The 20,658-nt window shown below is 51.3% G+C and overlaps 1 protein-coding gene across 6 annotated transcripts in view; it reads right to left on the bottom strand.

Annotated features, from left to right (window-relative positions):
- The window catches only part of NR6A1 (nuclear receptor subfamily 6 group A member 1), an 89,446-nt gene that overhangs the window by 4,850 nt on the left and 63,938 nt on the right, over positions 1–20,658 (bottom strand). For 5 of the 6 annotated variants that reach the window (XM_063353044.1, XM_063353047.1, XM_063353046.1 and 2 more), the window contains 7 exons: positions 15,650–15,880; positions 10,833–10,888; positions 8,713–8,870; positions 7,606–7,833; positions 6,750–7,004; positions 2,502–2,623; positions 123–275 (listed from right to left, as the gene is read on the bottom strand). In XM_063353044.1, coding sequence (XP_063209114.1) covers positions 123–275; positions 2,502–2,623; positions 6,750–7,004; positions 7,606–7,833; positions 8,713–8,870; positions 10,833–10,888; positions 15,650–15,880 — 1,203 coding nt within the window. The remainder of the gene's footprint in view (positions 1–122; positions 276–2,501; positions 2,624–6,749; positions 7,005–7,605; positions 7,834–8,712; positions 8,871–10,832; positions 10,889–15,649; positions 15,881–20,658) is intronic. The other variant, XM_063353045.1, reaches the window with a different exon arrangement.

Raw genomic sequence — 20,658 nt, 5'->3', positions numbered from 1 at the left:
CAAACATCCTCCACCAAAGTCGACAAGAATTTTGCTGTTCTCAATTAAGTTTTTTTTTTTTTAAAGCAAATTTCGTAACTTGCACAATGAGATCCCAGTGGGAGAAGAGCTCAAAAAGTTACCTGCAATATATCGTATCTCTGGCAAACACATCATTAAATCCGGAAAACGGTTTGGCTGGTGTGGGTATTTGTACTCCGTGAAGTCCTGGCAAACATACCAATACCGCTTGTTCAGCTGCTCCAGCTGGGACGCGTTAGTCAGACCCCTGATGTCTGAAAACGAGTATGATTAGAGTAATGAAAACATGATGAAAACATCCTAGAAAAGCAGCAGGCTCACACTGATTGTCACTTCTTCGGGAAAGACAAATGGGTTGCTAGAACTGGGTGGGTAGACCCCAAGCTGGGTCCCTGCGTTGGAGACTGGTTTCTGACTCCCAGGTGGACAAACGCTAAAACTCCCGTCCCCCCTCCAGCATGCCAGCAGCGCGGACGCATCTTTACACGCGTGTCTGGGCACAGGATTTCCTTCCACGGGAGACCAGGATGAGAACAGCTCACATCCTGAGCCGCTCCTCTGCAGCTCAAGGGATGCTCCTGGAGATAACAGCTCCAGCAACCTTAAATCCCCGCCTGCCTGGGGCAAAGCAGCTTTATGTCAAGGTTTAGTCCTCTCAGTGGATTCAGCGTAATGCTTCCTCAGACAGAAACGTGTTGATTGTAGCTACATCATCTTGGCTGAGGAAAGCGCTCGACTCTATAATTCAAGGTATCATCATATTTCTCCCCATCTGCTTATGAATTATGTCATACGAGCTTTATAAACTTGTCAACTTCTTATTTTTAAATTTAGCTTTGACAATGTCAGGCAACACGCACAAAGGAAAAATGGCCGTTTCCAAGCTATCAAAGTGGCAGGAAGCCCCGCGGCCAGCGCGCAGCGTGACCAACGGCACCGGCTGCTGGGGACCCGGACGGACCCAGCACGGAAGCTGCGGACCCTCGGAGCAGGCTCAGAGCCATGAGCCCATCTGACGGAAGAGGCATTTATCTGCTGCCCAAAAGCTGACTTTTAAAAATTATTCTCAGGTATTTCACATAAAAAATTGCAAACTCCAACTAAAAATAAAAGAAGACAGGAAGTTAATGAAAATACATTTTGGAAAACAATGGAGACAGCTCGAGAAGTGCATTATCCAGTGTCAGGAAACTGCCCAGGGAAGCAAACCGGAACCTCAGCCCGGCACAGATTGAAGCGTCAGCACTATCTGCTGCTGGAACGAGCTGGGGGGAGGGAGCCCGCAGCACATGTTTACAGACTGCAACTATCTTTCACAGCACAAAAGACTCCGGGGACATTTATTTCCAAAATTACGGCCGAAGACCATCCGTTAAGCATTCGCCTCTCAACAGTTTGCTTCATTTACAACATGAAGAAATGTCCTGCGAAGCCCCAGCACACGGCGGGGAAAGGTGACCCCCAGGCAGTGGCTTGAGGCAGCCCACAGGAGCGGGGAGAGGGACGAGCACCACCCGAGGAACAAAGCCCACCTCTTCCCAACCATTTCAGCCCGCTCCAGTCGTCAGGAAACGGCCAGGATCTTCTCACATGCTGAAGAATTACATGGATTTTGAAATGCCTAGGGTCTTGCAGCAGCCTGGGCTGCCAGCTTTAACACACGGGCTAGTCAACAGGACAACACAGCCCCTTCTTAGGCAGGACTCACTGCCTGCACGTAGACACTTCATTCACCATTACTTTTCACTTGGAAGAGTTAGCATTAGGTATAGAATCTAAAAAGTAGGAACCCAGCTAGGTGACCTAAGCATATCGTCTGAAGGTGAATGTTGTAAAGAGTCAGAAAGACTCAAAAAAAAAAAAAAAAGGGGGGGGTGTGTGACTGCTTTTACAAATTCAGCCTTTAAAGCAGAAAAACGAACAAATACATTTTCTGGTTGGGTGTGCAAATAGTCAACTATTACCTCAGGAAAAAAAAAAAAGTCAGGTGAATTAACTGGTTTTAAAGCATCATTTAGTTAATTGCCTAAACAGTTACCTAAAGCAGTAATACTTTTAGATGACATATCTTTGTCTGATGAAAAGCTCGTTAGCAGCTGGTAAGTCATCATGCACCCAAACCTTATCCAGAAAGGTTTCGCCAGCCTCTCTGCTCTGTTCTTATTCGGGTACTGGTGCCCTTGGCACGCATGTAAAACGACACACTTACTGTCCTTGGTGCCTGTATTTAAAGGCAATAACAATTGCCTAAGCAAATGAATTAATTCACTTCCAGGATTTCTTCACGCGGGTACTCAAGTACCCTGCTCTGCACGGAGCACGGTCTGCACCTCGGCAAACACGTGCAGAGAGGTTTCAGAGCTCGAGTCCCTTCGGGGTCTCGCACCCCTTCCTCCCATTTCTCTCAGGGAGGCAAAGGCTGCTCAGACTGTTTCAGAGAATTTCTCAGCGGGGCCGATACCTTCTCCACGCCGACTCACCTTGATTTAGGAAGTTGATGGCTTTCATGCACGCGTACTCCTCGTTGCTGACCTTCAACTGGTTAAATTTGCGAAAGAGGTAGATCAACCGCTCCATCACCTCCATCCCCTCTTCACTGAATCTGGAGGATAGAGATCACAAGTCAACATACACAGGACACAGTCCGTACAATAAAGGCAAGAAGCTTAGTTTTATAACTTCAGAGATTTTAACACCATGCAAGAAAAGCCCTGTCCTTGGAGTGCCTCCCCCGTTCAGAAGACAAGCCGTCCCCAGCAACGTTTCACCTCCCCACGTCGCACCATTCTTCAATTTGTGCTTTCCACCACTTGCGGCAGCCCAGCGTAACCCATGCTGGCCACCAGCAGAAGGCGGCCATCCCTGGGGGCCTGGAGGACTCAGGAGAGCTGGGATCAGCGCCGCTTTACAGCTCGCTACAGAGGAACGCTGCTTCTCCGCAACAAACACACCCAACCTCACACCCAAGTTGTTGGGTTTCAAACCCCTCCAGTCTACAAAGCTGGAAAGTTAACGTTAACCTTTGCCTACTGAGTCAGTGCCATGCCCAGGCGCTGGCTCTGCACAGCACATTCCAGCGCAGCGGGACTCCCCGGCAGGGCTGGGAACACAGACCCAGACCCTCTGCACAGACACCGCCTCCCACAAAGGCCATTTCCAACAGCTAAAGTGCCTACAGTTTCTCCCTTCTGTGGAGAAATAGCTTTGTTTTAAAGACTGAGGAATTACTCTGACCCGTGTAGCACAGTGGCACACGCGTCTTTTATCTGACAGAGGTGCGGGAGCTCACCTCCCGAAAATTCCCGGGAGTGACTCACAGAGATCCAGCACTTCCACGCAGCTGTATTTATTGCCTGTTCGTTATGGTTTGTTAATTTTCCTTGGCTGAGAGCTTCTAGGGTGAGACATACTGCAGGAAGGCTGGAATCCTTCTCATGAATGCAAGTACGCATGAAACCCCAAAGAGCCAACGCTGAGGGGAGCGGAGCTGCAGGCTGGTCTCAGGTTGAACGGCGCAGTCTGAGGAACACACCCCATTTCCTTCTCAACTTTCCCCCCTCAAACAGGAGGTGCCAGTTCCATTGCACGTAATAAACGCATGTCAAGATCCAACCATAAAAGCACTGCTGCTCGTGTGGCCTGTCAGGGATGCTCTGCTGGGATGTGGATCACCATCCGTGCCAGCCCTGGAGCATCTCACCAGGGCCAGCCCCATCACCGCCCAATCTGTGCCGCCTCCTGAGAACAAGCTGCGCATCTCCCGAGCCTCCACACTCGCCAAGGGAAGCTGGCGCTGGAGGTTGGGCTGGAGAGGGCACACGGATGCACAGGGAACGTAAACCTCCCCAAAATCCCCTGGGAAGTGGCCTGATGGAGATTTTGTCGGTGCAGAACGAGGTCCTCCCACTGAAGGGGGTGTTGGGCTTCTTCAGGAGCAACGCCCTGCGTGTGCACCATGAAAGAGCCACAGCGTTGAGGAATAGGCAGTGGTGGAGCTGGAGGGCACGGGGGGCTGCCGGTGCCTGCAGGGACGCTCCAGGACCATCCTGCACGTGCCAACAGCCGGAATGGCCTCTCGGGAACACATCTCACAGCAGTACCCCCAGTTTCAAAGAAACCGCGTATTGCAAAAATTCTCAGAAGTGGGACAGAAGTGTTTAGGGAAGCGTCAGCTGCGCTCTGGCATTGTACAGCGCAAAGAATAAGAGCCCAGCCAGAAAGCCATCTTTGAATAGAACAAAAATAGAACCTTTTTCACTGAATAATACCTTATTTTGGCATGTGTGTTTGTTTACTTCAAAGTTATTTGTAAAATGCATGGTGGAGTTTGACCTCAGAGAAGTGAAAACAAGCTATCTGAACTCCGGGTCAGTTCTTCAAGAAAGTAATATTGTAAGCGATGAAAGCCTTGTCGGCTAATCTAAAGTTGTACAAGTTTTCTTGCTCTCAAGTTGACATTAAAAATCTTGCAGGTGCAAGATTGCAAAGCTCAAGAAGCTAATGAGCACAAAGACCACTCAGTCGTCTGTTGGGTTTAATTGTTTTTAGAGCATGCACATTTTTACCAGCCACTCATCACTTCATAAATCCAGGAGAGCTCTTCTCTCATTCCTGCAGTTGAACTGTCTTACTTTTCTCCGCATGCTTTCCTCCCCCTTTCGAACAAAGCTGTTCTGTTTTTCACAGCCCTATTTCTTCTCGAGGACTGACTCCTCCACACACTTTTCCTCCCAGTTTACACCAGGCAAGTTTCTGGCTGGGAGTTATCGGGATCAGCTGGAGAGGAGGGGGAGGGAAGCGCTATCAGGAGTGCTGGGGGAGGTCAGGAATCTATTCATTTCATATTCATCTCCAGAAAAACAGCACAATAAAAGAAAGCATTTGATCTAGCAGGCAAACAGAACGTTTAGCCAGTTGTTAGAAGCGATTAAAACGCAGGGGCTGTGGAGCTCATCCTATGCCTGCCTTCATCACCTACCTAAGCATCAGCACGGCTCCCGTCATTTTGCTAAATAGGAACAGAAATTAACCCCAAAGTGCCAGACTGTCACAGCTCAGTGAGGTTTCTTCAGCCAGCCGTGAGATCTAATGGACTGTGGTTTGCAATCGTTACTGATCAATGCCAGAGGAAACGGGGGCTCTCTGAAAAAGCCCCAAGTCGGGCACCACTCTGTAAGAGCCCCTCACAAATCCAAAGGGACGAGCTTTTCCACGCGTGCATCGGACAGGGGACACCCATGGACCACCCCACTGCCGCCTGCAGACAGGCACGCTACGGCTGAACTGCACGAAGACAAGCGGGAGGGTGCCGTGCAGCTCGAGACCCCTCATATCTGTGCAACTGCCCACTAAATGGCTTTTTCAGTGTGCATTTTCCCGTGTTACTAATGACAATTAACGATACTCAAACAGCTAAATCAGAAGAAGAGACTGCAGAAACATTCCACTCCCAAGAACACCTATTTTCATCCATGTGCACAGATCTTCTCTGAAGGACTTTCAAGGCGACCAGCTCTGAATTGCTGGTTTCTGAAGGGCGAGGATTCCTCCTTTGTCTTGTTGTCTTACCTTTTGCTTGTATTTATCACAAACCCAAAATGAAACAAACACTTGTCTTTTGAGGCTCTGACCAGGACAGCAGGAACAAAAGGACGGCTGAATGCAGAACAAGTGTTATTGTGGGTTTCTATGACCCTCACTGCTCCTCGCAGGAGCAGCACCAGATGCACCATGAATGGCTGGGCAGAACATCACCGTGGAGGAACCTGCCCCAGGAAACGAGACACCTGGGGCCAGCTCTCGGCTCCTCCGCCCTGGCCTCAGCCAGCCCCTCTGGTGGGCAAAAAGAGACACACAAAGGAACCTCAAGGAACCGTTTGATGCTGCGACGGCCGAGGGCCACAGCAGAATTTTACATCTCTGCTTATCAGACACTTCCATCCCCTGGTGACTCTTGCAAAACTGCCAAGGCCAGCAAGGGCAGAGCGCAGACAAGGCAGATGTTAAAGGGAAGGGTGGGCAGCAGTTTCTGTAAATCCTACGTATTCTGCCATAATATTGTGAGATCGCGAGTCTGCTACCAAAAGGAGGATCTGTCTGGCACCAAGACCACAAAACAAAACACCCAAACCAAAAAAAAAAAAAAACCAACACCCTCACCAAAATGATAAATGAAAGGCAGGTTCCTCAGAGCATCAGATAGTACATACTACGGAAAGAACAAGAGCTAAGTTGCAACATCTTTAAATTTATGTAATCAAAACAATGAAATAGCAATTAATAATGAACACTTTGATAATACAGACAACCGGCTTCGTGAACAACCTTTACACTGGCCCAAAGGGTTTTTAAATAAGACCTTCTGTCCCGCATCTCAGGGTTACCCAAAGCGTTGGTTAGTTTTACTCTCCCCATAAAAAAGGGGGTTTGTAGCGCTGTGCTGGAGGACGACAGCACTGCTACGGGAACTTCAAACACCTTCAAACACGTGTACAGCACCCGCACCTTCCCCTGCAGAAGGGAGTTCTGATTCATCACTGACAAACCATGGTACTTTCTAAGCCTGGAATAACCACTCGCTAAAAAATAAAAAAGGAAAACAGCCACAGGTGAAGAGGTGGTTAGCTGGTCACAGGGCCAGAAACACGCACCCAACCTCTCATCCTCCTGATGGCTCCTCCATCTCTAGAACTTGCTCCCTTTCCTGCAGGTTCCGCCTGATGTCTCACCTGTGCAGCTCATCATCAGAGGGAGAGTACTTGGAGGTGACATCCGCGAGGTCACCAAAGATCTGCTTGCTGTAAACAGTCAGCGAGGAGAGCAGGATCAGCTCCTGCCACGTAGAGCTGAGCAGGCAGGTATAGTCCTTGATGGAGAGCTCGCAGAAGAACGGCAGCTTCTTGATCCAAGCAATCTGCCTGAAAAGCAATTCATCCGCCAGACGACACAACAACGCAAACAGCTCTGCCTGAGTCACTTTATACCTGCAGGCACAGTTAATATGAAGGCATAAAAACAATTAACAACATTGAATGACATCATCTGACGAGGCACTTGAAAAGCAAGGCAAACGCCACACGAATTCACGTTCAAGTGCCTACCGTGCCGGTGCCCAGGGTGTCACCTGGCGCTAGGAGCAGCGATGGCCATCACCCCGATCCCCAGGCTCACCCACCCGCCAGCACCCAGCCTGCTGGGCACGGGGTGGCCCCGCAGCTCTTGCCAGTGGATTGACTACCCAGCTTTTTTCCACCCATGTGTATTTTTCCAGCTACTGCGCTTATTACCATGCCTTTTGTACAGCTAATACAGTCTCAGGGCTGAAACCCATCACACCCCACTCCCACACAAGGGCACAGGCCTCCCATGGACGTGGTCTGGTTTGCTGCTTGCACTACGGCTACATCTTCTCCCAGGGGAGATGCTCCCTGTGCCCATGGGGCCATGACAGCAGGCACCCAGCCGCCCCCCTCGCCCCCAGCAGCCTCCGCCGCGTGAGCTGGAGCCATGGGTGCAGGCAGGGACAGCCGGATCCCAGGGACAGCCAGGAACACGCGGCCCCAGGCAGCCCCTGGCACCACTCACCCATCCTCAATGAGCATCGGTGTGCCCAGTGGCTCCAGGTCCTCTGCTGACACCAACTGATTGATAAGACTGTGTGACTGCGGGTCCAGGCTGCGTGTCTGGGGGGGCATCAGAGCTGAGTGAGCAGAATAGCTAAAAAGGTGCGGGAGGTACTGATAGTGCGTGGACACCGGCGTCCCAATATACTGATCCCTGAGTGCAGCGAATCCATTCAGCTCCACGGACCTACTGGAAAAGGAAAAGCTTTTTAATATACCCCCAAAAATCCACCTGATTCATTAAAATTTTGCATTCAGCTATATCAGAAATGTTAATAAAAATAGGAAAATAAACAGTATGGAAAATGTCTTTGTATTTAAACCCTACACTGGAAATAGCTGAGAGTGTGCAGACCAGACACCTTACACTTGCCTCACCTCGAGCCTGGCTCAGCGCTCGTTCTACTAACAGAGACACGGGAACTGCTGCCGAGCAGCCACTCGGAGAGTAAAACAGAAACCCAACTGTACAAAGCATTTCCAGCCCGGCTTCCTTAGAGGGCCAGAATTTAGGACTGTAAACTATTTACCCAGCCAGTGAACACAAATAACTCCCAGCTTAAGATGCAACTGCAAGCAGATGGAACGCAAGCCTGAGCTTCTCGCCATGTTTGCCATCTAAGGCTACGTCAGGAGGCTGGCACTAACAGTAACTGACCTTAATGTAACACCACCAATTAGTAACCTAAATGGAGTCATTTATTTTCAAAATCCCAGCGCGGTGCAGAAAAAGAGCTTATACAGAATGAGCAGCGAAAGGTAATCGAGTTCCCATGATCTGCAGAAAAAGCTATCAATACAAACCAAGAGATATATTTAAAATATAATTTTAACTCAATATTGCCTTCTTTTTCATTTGCTCACAAGCATTTCACCTCCCGGTTCAATTCTCTGCAATCCAGTGGCTGGCTGTCTTAAAACACAATTAGAGACGCGAGACTCCACAGGACGCTCAGTTTATGCAAAGACGCGCTCACGGCGCGTTTTTCCTACGTTGACCCAAAGTACGAGTCAGGGCAAGACAGACAAGATCACTGCAATATGAAATCCCTCCAGAGGCCATTCCCACCTTGAAGACGGAGTAGAAACGGGTGAAGGCTGGTTGCTCTCAGAAACTCCATTTCCAGGGGAACTATGGTCACTGTCTCCATTGTTGCTCCATGACATGTTTGCCTCTCCCTCAAATTCTTGCCCAGACATAATTCTCTCAATCTCTTCCTCTGATATCTGTCAAATACAGGACCATTATCGTTACTTCAGCTGAGAACAGAAATAAGGCAGAGCCTCGGTCCACGGACACTTTGGCTGTACGGCCACATCCAGCAGAGCCAAAATCACCCCGCAGCAGGAGAAACGCTTTGCCATTCCTGCGGGTACCGCACCTTTCCTTTACATTGAAAAACGCACATGAAAAATTCTGTTTACAGCTAATCGTGGTGACCTCCAGTGCCTGCAGTACAAGTGACGATAGCACAGCAGACAGGAACGGACACACGAGAAGATGATGTCAAACACTCGCAGCCACCAGCCGTAAATCAGACGCTGTCACACAGTGAAAAACCTGGGAGTAATTGAGGCCAGTTCATGGGGAACATCACTCAGTACTCGGGAGAGGCACAGGCAGACGGAAGGTGCAGTGGGATCTGGTTTGATAAAGCAATTGAGAGAGGCAAGGTGACACATATAAAAAAAATGTTTACAGGGAATCATTGTTCACTATTTTTCCCCAGATAAGAACGAGGTGGCACCTAAAGAAGAAATCAAGCACCTAATACTTAAAACAGGAATTATAGAATAACAGATATGAAGTTAAAATGGACTAAAATAAAAAAAAAAAATGAAATTCCCTTAAGTATAGAGTTTCAAGAAAGAGCTAGGTATGCTCCTGGAAAAGTGTTGGATTCATAGTGGGGAAAATGCAACGTAATTGGTTTTGTGCTTTTTTTTCCCCCTAATTCTGTGCACGTCCCTCAGCAAGACTGTCACAAAATATTGAAAGACCTGGAGTTAAAGTGCTGCAAGAAAGTGAAGTGAACTCTGAACATCATTTTCAAGAGCCAAACATTGCCCAGACAGTTTATTCCAGTCTTGCGAAAGCCCAGAGAAGCTCGGGAAGCTTACCCTCACAGAATGCCAAGAGCACAATGGCTGGACAGTCTCACCCCAGGAGAGGGAGCCCACGGCATGAGCTACGGACCAGCGCTGACCCATCGCCCAGGTCTCAGGTGGGCGAGGGCCCGCGCTGGCCAGCAAAGGCTGCTGGTTTGCTACGGCTACACTGCTCGGAGAGGCAGCAAAAATTGCTGCCTGGCCAGAAATTAAATGTTTGTTTTTCCTTGATAGGCAGGCTTTAAGAATCAGCAACTAATGCTGTTATAAATAAGATGTTTGCAAATGGCAGAAAGTGTTCTATCATTACTAAGAGACATTCCTGTTTGAGCTAGGCGCTCCCTGACGCCGACCACAGCACGGCCGCGCCGCCCAGCTCCTGCCTTTTCCTCCCTCCCCCACAGGGCACCTGGCTGCTGGGCTTCTCCGGTTTGCGTTCGGACTGGGGTGAGTAGTCTCTTCGTAGGCACAGACAGCCACAGAAAAAGCTTTCAGTGTTATTTCTATTTTATTAAAATAAATAGTAAACTTTTAAACGACCTCTTTTCTAGAAGTGAGCTGAAAATGGCCATCATTTCTCAGGCGTGCAGTACAAGCTGTTGTGCTGAATTACCTCGCGCTTTACAAGACATCCCCAGACAAGCTGCGCCATCAATCAGCCAGACGTTTACTGGGTGCCCTGCTCGCAGGACTGCAGGGCCCGCAGCAGGCAGCCGCGAGATTTACTGGGTGCCGTGGAGGGACGGACGTCCTTGTGCCGCTCCCAAAGGACAGTGCCGCGGGGGCCGGGGACTGCCCTGTGCTCACGCAGGCACCCGGGGACTGCGCCCGGTCCCCTCGGGGTCAAGCAAGCACCAGCTTTACGTACAAATCTACTGTTGTAGATGTGTTTCTAACACTTGCAGAGAGTCAAAGCCCCACGACGCCGGCAGAAGGCATAGGTGGGGCTGGGAAAGGCTCGGTCAAACAAACCCCCGTCGCCATTCCTCACCGAGCTGCTGCCGCGGCACAAGCCCAGCACCCCCTGGGGTGAGAGCAAAGGCTGGAGGGATCCCTGGAGAGACGGTTGGACATGCTCACCTGGACAGGTCCGATGCTTTTGTTTCTGCCTCCCGGCATGCCATCCTCTCTGATTGCTGAAAGAGAACATCCAAACCTTGGTGAGGAACACTACTGTTCGCTAGTCCAGAAATACACAAGAAGGTATCTACTATTTTGAAAAAAATATTTATATCTTTAAAGATTCGTTTTGTTCATCAAAGCAGTTTACACAGAAACCCCCGGTGCTTCCCAGGGCACCGGGGAGCGCGAGCAGCACGCACCACCATCCTCAGCCCAAAGGGCACAAGCCCATCGCTGGGGCTACAAGCGTCACTCAGGGAGTTCAGTATTTCTTCATGTGATCCCATAGTGACAGGTAATGAAGGAAAAGCAATCCTTTACCATAATTAATTCCAGGATAATTTGAGAGATGGCACACAGAAAGCAAATGTACTTCACCTCCAGAAGTGAATACCCACGGCTGCTAGAAAATGGAATGCAAATGCTGGCGTTTCTACCTCGGTTGCAGGCAGCCCTGAACCACCACGAGCCAGAGAGATCCCCGGAGCCCACGCTGCCGACAGCCACAGACAGAGCACTTCCCTGGGGACTACCCACACCACTGCCGCTTCCGTGGGCTGGGTCTCCTGCAGCTACCACGGAAAATGAAGGGAGATGTTTGACCCAGCCAGTTGCACGTGAAGTTTAGCACCTGAGTTACTAGACCCAGCATGCAGTTCTGTTGCAGCAGGGCAGCCTAGTTTCTCAATATGGCAGCTGCATTTTTAAGGCTCTTTAAACAACTTCCAGGGAGCTTCAGTGAAGTCCAATTAAGGGGATTATCTCAGAGCTGCTTCTCCACCTTCCTCTTCCCTCTGCTTTTCTCTTTCCTGGCAGGGCAGCCCTGCGGACGCCGGCAGGTTGGAGGAGCAGCCCTGCTCCTCGCACGCCTCCTCTCCCGGGCTGGGTCCCCCTGTTTATCGGGTCCCAATCTCTTTCCCACCACGACCTGGACAGACTTGGCAGCGGGCTCTCCCCAGCTGCGCCGTGACCTTGCTGCTGCCGGCCAGCCTCACCCTGTGCCACACACCGGGCTGCTGCCCGCCCTCCAGAAACAGAAAAAAAAAAAATCACACTAAATTTTTAGGGAAAAAATTGTGTAGCAGGAGAGCCACACTGCTGCTGGAGTTGAGACGCCCTCAGCTCCAGTCACCCCCATCCGCCTCGGTGCTGTGCTGGCAGCGCGGGCATCACCCACGGCACTGGCGGCACGGCAGAGCCACGCACAGGCTGGGACACAACCTGCCTTTTCCTGAGTCCTCACCAGTGAGCCGAGCCATGCAAATCACCCCACAAAACTGTCCTGACCATTTACAGCTCACCAGCCGGTGACCAGCAGCACAGCGATCCCCACGGCACCTTACAGCGCGTTACGAGATCAGCAATACGGTTTTAATCCTCCTAATGCAAAGGCTGCCACCTCCATAGCCCAGCAAGTATTTTTATTTAAAATGCCAGATAGTGTTCATTTAAACACACTGGAGAAGCCTCGAACACAGGATATAAACCCACTACTGTTCGCCTTTATATCACGCAAATCTTTTAAGATACAGCAAAACAACAAACTCATTTTAACAAACAAGGCTGTTTATTTTCTACGAAAGGTCTTTCCAAAAAATATTAGTTCCTCATTAAAAAAATGTGATGATGTAAAACTAACCCACCATGGTTAGCTCTCTGCTACTCCCTTCATTTTTTTTTTTTTTTTTTTAAACTTAATGGAACTACATTAACAGTTTTCCAATTTGCAGAAAATTTCTCTAGTTTTCCAAAATATTTTATTGCTAATTGTGATTCAGAAAGCTTCTCAGCTTTCCCATTTCAAGCCATGGGCATAAATTTGTCTTTTGATTTCAAAGTGTATTGGAGCAGACATTAGCTGACATCAGCTTACATCTTCCTTTTCTACGTCCGCATTGTTTTACAGAATCCCTTGGCAAACCTGCCTCTGTGGAGTTTACGGTTTTTCTTAACCATGGAGACGATGTTGGCTGTCACCAGGCCGGTCTTTATGCTGGGGTGGCTCCTGCCTTGCCCACAAGCAGGACAGTAGCTCTACCCCGTTGCCCGCGGAGCCGTGCTCCCAGCTGCGCTGGTTTGAGGCACTGGCTTCAGAGCGGCAGGGTCGGCCCTGCACTGCTGCGGGCAGTGCTTTGCCCCAACTCCGGACCCAAACCAGGTAAAAGCTTTCACCTCCCTGTTGAGATCAGTCTGTGGTTCAGCTGAGCACGTCCCAAGAGCAGCAGGAGCCATTCAAACCACAGCTCTGCCCAAGGCCTTACCCAAGCTCAGGCATGCTATTTTAAGATGCTGACATTTTCCAGCATCTGGGGGTTAAAGGAACCCCGTTACTCTTGATGCAGTTACGGGTGCCACAGCAGTTCTCTGCTGGCCAGTGGCTCCCGCTCCCCAGGCTGCCGGACCCCCCGGGCACAGCACCCCACAGCAAGATTCACGGGATGCCAACCGACTTTGTTTATTTTTGCAAACTCTTACAACCATTCCTGGCTTAAACAGAAGCAAAACCCCCACAGCAGGGAGGTTCTTGGCAATACCTCCATCTGCTGCGGTACCTGACTTGGGTATCAGAGCCCACATCGCTCTCCCACATCGCACCACGCTCAAGATGCTTCGCTTAAATGGGGTTTTTGGAAGTCTTGCTGGTTGCATGACCTAGCCAGGATCCGCAACAAAAGTAGCGATGTTTTTGTCGCTGGTTCATCACAAAAGGCTTCAAGAGACCTGGGTGGTTCTAACACACAACCCCCCCCCAGGAGAGCCGTCCTGGTACCGCCTGCACGACACAACCTCTCCTCAAAGCTGGTTTTCCTTCCGATGTCAGCTCCGCGCCTCCCCCAAACGCACACCCCGCTACACTAACGAGAGCTGCCATCACGGCCAGCCGCAGGGAGCCCCGCAGCACGCCGGGCCCGCTGGCTCCCACCGGCGGGGGCGGGCCCGGGGGGCCGGGAAGAGCCGGGGGCGGCGGCGGCCGGTGGGGCCGGCAGGTGGCGCTGTGCCCCCGCGGGTGAGCCACGGGCGGCCGGGAAAGGGCCGGGAAAGGGCCGGGAAAGGGCCGGGAAAGGGCCGGGAAAGGGCCGGGAAAGGGCCGGGAAAGGGCCGGGAAAGGGCCGGGAAAGGGCCGGGAAAGGGCCGGGAAAGGGCCGGGAAAGGGCCGGAACTCAGACTCACAGAATGGTCTGGGCTGGAAGGGACCTTTCAGACCATCGAGTCCAAGCGTCCACCCAACGCTGCCCAAACACCACTGACCCGTGTCCCCCAGCACCACGTCTGCCCGGCTTTTAAATCCCTCCAGGGATGGCGGTCCCACCACTTCCCTGGGCAGCCTCTTCCAAGTGCTCGATAACCCTTTCAGTGCAGAAATTTTTCCTAATTTCCAATCTAAACCTCCCCTGATGCAACTTGAGGCCATTTCCTCTTGTCCCATCGCCTGTTCCTTGGGACAAGAGACTGACCCACAACTCTCTACACCCTCTGTTCAGGAGGTTGCCCCAGCTGATAGAGCCCTGAGCTGCCCCACTGCAGAATCCCACCGCAGACACTTGAAAGAATAAATGAACCCCGACAGCGCTCCTGGTCACCAGAACTACACCCTTTGGGTAAGAGATCACCAGGCACTAGCCTGCCTCCCCATCACATAAGCCTCCCCCAGAGTATTTGTAATCCAAGCGGCCAGCAGGTAAGCTTCCCCTCTCAACCCCAGGATAAGGTTTCTAAGGAAGATCCTGGTGGATTTACTGTAAATTTATGGAAGTTTTAGTGCTTTGGACAGGCGGCTTTCCTATGAGTGATGACACTAAAGGCATCAATAGCTGCATTTAAAGTACATGAGATGACGCTTTGGTTCGCGTGGCCAGGCAGGGTCCCCCCCCGCCATCACTGCACGCCTTGTGGGAGCCCGAGCAGCCCCGGAGCTACAGCAGCACCCGCTTCTGCACGGACTCCTGTCTGCTGACACTGAACCAAGAAATCTCTGCTTTTAATGGGCAACAACATTTCCAGAGATTAAGAAGTCAAAAGATTGGAGTGAAGAGTAGGGATATGACACTGAAATAAATCCCAGTCTGTTTTTTTTATTATTAGTTTCTGAGCTACTTACGACTTTCCATCCTGGAGATGATAGCGTAGCATTTCATCACCCCTGCACATGTGGGGAATAAGGGGTATCTGTCCCTAACCCAGGTCACACTTGTCTCCTCAGTGACCTCGTACCTGGCAAAACCACCTCCAGCATTCGCCAGCTCCACATGGCGCTGCCGGGAGCCAGCGCCATCATCTAGAGCCGGGCACTAAGGGAAGATCCTCGCACCTTATCACTGGGCAACGGCTGTGGGTCTAAGCTCCCATGACAACAAACAGGTAGAGCCTGACTGAGAGCTCCTGGGACTTTAAAAGCCTATTTAAATGCACGCATTTTTGCCCCATCAGTAAAGTGAAGCACAGAAATAGTGACCGCCTCACTCGGGATAAATGCAGGGACAGATCCGCCAAGAAGGACAGTAACAAACTGTTACCTTCCCTGAAAACAGGAATCACAATGATCAGTTCTCCAAATACTTATATGTGCTTTCAATTCACACAGATTTTTCCTCCAATACACTAACAAAGTAGTTGAGGAAGAATTTTTTATCCATTTGCTGAAGCTTCACTTTTTCTCATCAAGAATTTGGGAGGCAGAACTGCAGAACAAGACGGCAGCTGAGGAAGGGTAGCACCCACTGCTGACACCGGCCCCAGTCTGCTCCCCCACCAGTAAAAAACTCACTTCTCCTTACCTTTTCGGTTCATGCCCATCTGGAGGCATTTGAGCAGCCGGCAGTACTGGCATCTGTTGCGCTGTTTGCGTGACATGACGCAGTTCTTGTCTCGGCTGCATCTGTAAACCCGCTTGTTGCAGATGCTCCTTTTGAAGAACCCCTTGCAGCCCTCGCAGGAGATGATCCCATAGTGCAGCCCCGTCGCTCTGTCCCCGCAGATCAGGCAGGTTCGCTGATCCACCCGCTCATCTGCGAGAGAAGAGAAAGGCTTTGCGGTCAGCAGATCGGCTTCACCGAGCGATCGGGAACTCTCCCAAGGGGACTGGGAAAGTCTCGTCACCCCATGGCCTGCCGGATGGATGTGGCACAAGCACCGGTGCCAGCAGCCTGACACAGCCCAGCACAAATCCAGCTCCACAATCACCAATAAAGTTATTTCAATTCAACGTACTCATAAGATATCAAGTCCAGAAACAAGTTTTCTTAAAAAACAGCCTCTTAGAAATGCCCTTAGTCACACAATTTATCAGAAATGGAATTAGTTTGTGAAGCGAAGCACTGTTTTGATCGCAAAGAGCTCATGTTATAGCTATTAGAGGCCACGTTGCTGCAATCCCTGCCTCTGCCATCAAACAGGGTCTCCTCCTTCCATGGGCAGGAGGTCAAACCCACCACCGGGGCCAAACGAGTCCCCGAGCAGCTTCCCTGGCACCGCCTTATGTATTCCCTTAACGAAGAACAGAGATGAGAGCAAGGAATTGGATGATGTGTCCTCATCAGTGTGGCACGAGCAGTTTGTTCCCAATATACAGGCTTTTCTCTGAACATTGATCTCGGTGCCGGGTGGTGCCAGCACCCACCATGGGCACGCAGGAGGAAAACCCTGGAGTTTCTGTAAGGTTTGACAAAGAGGCATCCAGCTGCCGGGCTGGTGCGGGTCCATCACTGGAGGATGGCTGCAAGGGGAGGCTCCATCTCTCCCAGCGCCGGGACAGGACTGCCGGAGCGAGGGCAAGAGCCTGGCTCTCTTCAGCAGCCTCCATCCAACTTCGTGCTGTCCTTAGCAGAGAGGAACGGAAACCCCGAGGGGAAAAAGGGTCTGAAGTGCCTCAACCGCACAGACCAGGGTGTGCGAATATGGAAATCGTGCTGGGCGGACACCAATGAACAGAAAACACTGTCACACCTTATGTATTCCTGGGGCAGACAGAGAGACCCGGCCACCTCCTCGCTTCCTCCTGCAGCTCCGGAAAAGCCTCACGGCACAAGTAAACCCCCAGAACCCAAATGAATGATGTTATTCATTATTACAGAAACAACTCTACAGTTAAGCCACAATAATGTGATTTCACTGTTCCTTTTCTAAATCTTGGAAAGGCCTTTGGATGGCTAAAGATGTAAGTTGTAGGACTCCCAGCAACAGGACCCGGCAGATTAAATTGTAAGGCTCTACCATTGCCCCTGAGACAGCGCAGGGACAACGCGCAGCTCAGCCAGGACCCATGAGCAGGCAGTGATCTCCGCAGGCACGGGAGTCAAACGGAAAGGAAAAAGTAAGTTCTGGCTGAAGAGAGCCAGGCAGTGAGGCCAGGTGGGTCCCCATTGCCTTGCATCTGCAGGGAGGCCTCGGCCTCACACCGACAGACAGCTACACCGCAGATAACGCCAGCAAGTCGCACCAGCGGCTTTTCCTGCAGCAGATGTTTAGAGCAGCCAAAGAGCTTAACCCCCCGCACGCCAGGGCGATCTGCCTCCCCCCCAGCGCCTCAACCCATCCACAGCCCGAGCGCTGCAGAGCTGCGCTTCAACGACGGGCACTACTCAAGTACACCCAAATCTGCAGTACACTTCATGGGCTTGCTCTCCCAAGTGTCAAATAATCGTTACCCAGATGACCAGGTCACCCTGGCCGAGTGAGGCAGAGGCACCGAGGAACAGAAAGGGCATCGCTTTGGTTTGGAGCAACAGGACTCGAGGAACCACACTGCTGCCATTCACTGACACGCATTTCCTAGGGATGCCGGTTAAACCAGATTGTTTCCGGTATTTCTTGGCTTGAACCCACAACCATGCAACCTCCGACAGGCAGAAATACGCATCCGGGAGGTGGCCACGGTTCTCTGCAGCTCCCTGGGGACGGATGCTGCAGGCTGTTCCCTGCAAGCCCCCGGTACCCAGAGTCTAACTTCCGTGTCTCCGTCATTTCCCTCTGGAGTTTGTAAGATACATGTATTTAATCACGCTTAGTTAAAGATAAGCTGCTTGGGAGGCACAAGTAGCTTTCCAGGACCGGCCCTGGGGATGCAGGCTGTGCTGCGCGGGGAGTTACTCCTCCATGGCCCAACTGTTCACAACGCAGAGGAGAAACTTCTCTGCTACAGGAGCTCACACGATGGCTACGACTGGAGAAATCGGGAGCATGCGGCAGGGCATGGGGGAGACACCAGAAAGCGGCTGAGGTTGTCCCATGGGAAGGGGAAGGTGGGATAGCCCAGACCACATGGCGTTTTGGGCCACTGGCGAGGAGAGCAGCCAGAGTGGCTTTTCTGCTCCTCTGAGGCGTCCGTGAGCTGGAGAGTGAAGGCACTCGAGGGCCAGCACTCCTTTAGGTGCGTCCAGGTGACAGGGCAGAAGAGAGTGACCCACGTGGCACCTTCACACCCCAGCAGGGACACAGGCTCCTTCCGGATGGCACCCGAGCGGACACAACGGTGACCTGCCCAGGCAAGGAGGGAATCACAGCGATGCTCGGCCTGGGCGGCAGAGGGTCACACCGTGTCAGAGATGACAGGTCTCAATGGGTAAAGGAAAGTGGCTGAGAAGGTGAATAACGAGAGGCGGGGAGAGGGCAGTAAAGGAAGGGAGAGACAGACAGGCCTGGTCAGAGAAATCAAGGAGACAGTATAAGGAAATGAAATAATAATAATAAAAAAAAAAAAACCTTGAAAAGCAAGAAGGAGGAAAAGAAGAGCACAAATTCAAAACAGAGAAACCATCTGACACAATTACTCCCAAAAAGATAACCCAGCCGGAGGGGGTCAGGAGGAAGCAGCTGGGTGCAGGGAGCTGGGCAGACCCCAAGGACACCAGCCCGCACCCAGCCTGGTGTGACCCCCCCACGCCTCCCCAGCAACCCCCGCTGCCCCGTCCAGGGCTCCCCTCTCTGCACTGCGAGGTTCTCTCATTTATAACACGCCACGCACTGCCATGAGTCACCAAAAAGTCAGACTAGACAGGGCCACAGAAGTGCACTTCTTGTTCCCATTTTTGTATCATCCAGGGAAATGACACAGACCTCGGAGAAACCCAACCTCCAGAGCGCCCGGCTGGGGACGATGAGCTGGTTCCAACTCACTCCAGCAAGACAACATGAGCCTGGTTTTCGTCACTTCGATTTGCCCAGGGAGTTTTCTGAGACAAAGGTGTTCTTATCTACAGGATTTTTGGAGCGGCAGGGGGTAGAGGTCACAGTGAAGTCCCCTCCGATCTCCATAAAGCCTAAGCAACCTGACAAACCAGTGTGTAGCCTCTTACTACTGGAGAACATGCGAACACACTTGAAATAAAGGAGCCAAACGGATTAGGATCAGAAATTAAACCGGTTTTCAGTTACACAAGCCAAGTAAAAATCTAAACCAGCTGCTGTTATTCACAAGCAGCTTTCTCCATGGTTTAAACTCAGTAGAAACCATAAGCAATCTGCATTAATCTTTAAAAGGTTTGCTAATGCAGAAAAGTGCAAATTTGCATGCTGTGCAAATTTCACTGCGATTATTCTAAAACCTTAAAATAAAAGGGATGAATAAAGGAAACACAAACTTTAACTAAAGAAACGGTCATGGTGTCATCACCGCGCCAAAACATTCCCAGTTTTACAGGACAGACCACCTCAGGTATGTGCTCCGCGCAGCCCCACAGGAATGCTAGTACCCCTCAGGACGGGGCTATCGCGGGGGTATCTGGGCATCTCGCCGAAGGGAAGCAGCTAAACATGACTTTGTAGTCGCCAGTTGCATAATCTCCACCCTCAGCCATCTGATAAGGCCGGGAGGGGCCAGGGATTAGCCTGGGACAGAGGAGTCCTCTATCTGCAGGGCTCAGCTCAGCCTCAGCCCCCCCAGCCGTGCCATAAATCGCAGGCGCTGGGGGATCCCGGGGTCAGCTCTTGCTGCCGGGGCGGAACCGGGGAGCTGGGAAAGGACCGGCTTATACACATGGCATCAGGCAGAGGGGCGACGGTGTGTCGCGGCAGCATCACCCTATCCCACAGCAGCATCCCACAGGGATGCCAGGGCTCCCTCCTCACCCCAACACTCCGACAGCCCCCAGTAGAAATGAGGGCTCATTTCCAGGCACAGCTTTTTTTGTTGCGGGAAGAACAGGGAGGGCCGTGGCCCGGCAAACACGGGGAGCCGGGATGATGAAAGGGAGGAGGAATCAGAATCCTTCCCCATCTCCCCGCGAGCAGGGTGATGGCGAGGCAGTGTGAATGGCCCCATTGCCACAATAACTGCACATGCCTCCCCGCAGAAACTGTTAATTGGGTGCACTTCCAGATTAGAATTCACCGTAGAAGAGCGGCACACACCGGGAACAAAGACACAGACCTCCAAGGACCAGAGAGGTGCCCCTACACCCCGTAAACTGCCGCTCAAACAAAACTGGGAGATGAAAAATAATTACCTACAGAAAGTCTCAGGGTTTGAGAGGTTTAAAAAAGCCCCGTAGGAACCGTGCGCAGGTCCGGGATGCTCCCGCTGTGGCCCAGGGGTTCGTTGGCTCCTGACCTTTGCTATTTTTCACCCTACTTAATGCAAGCGCCTTGTGTAGGCAAACGCTGGGACAGCCGGGGTGGAATCGCAGCGAACTTTACAGAAATGGTAAAGCACAAGCAAATTTAAAGCAGTTTTGCACTGGGGGTGCTCTGAACCCCCTTAACCTTGAAGTTTCACTAGAATATCGAACCACATAGTAAGTATAATAATCTCAAAGCAAGCAGCTCTGGCTCTGTTACTCTCATCTCAGTG

The sequence above is a fragment of the Chroicocephalus ridibundus genome, chromosome 15 (assembly GCF_963924245.1).
Source record: "Chroicocephalus ridibundus chromosome 15, bChrRid1.1, whole genome shotgun sequence".
Classification (NCBI taxonomy): Eukaryota; Metazoa; Chordata; class Aves; order Charadriiformes; family Laridae; genus Chroicocephalus; species Chroicocephalus ridibundus.
Note: the sequence above shows the minus strand (reverse complement) of the source record. Positions and strands in the feature narration are given on the sequence as shown.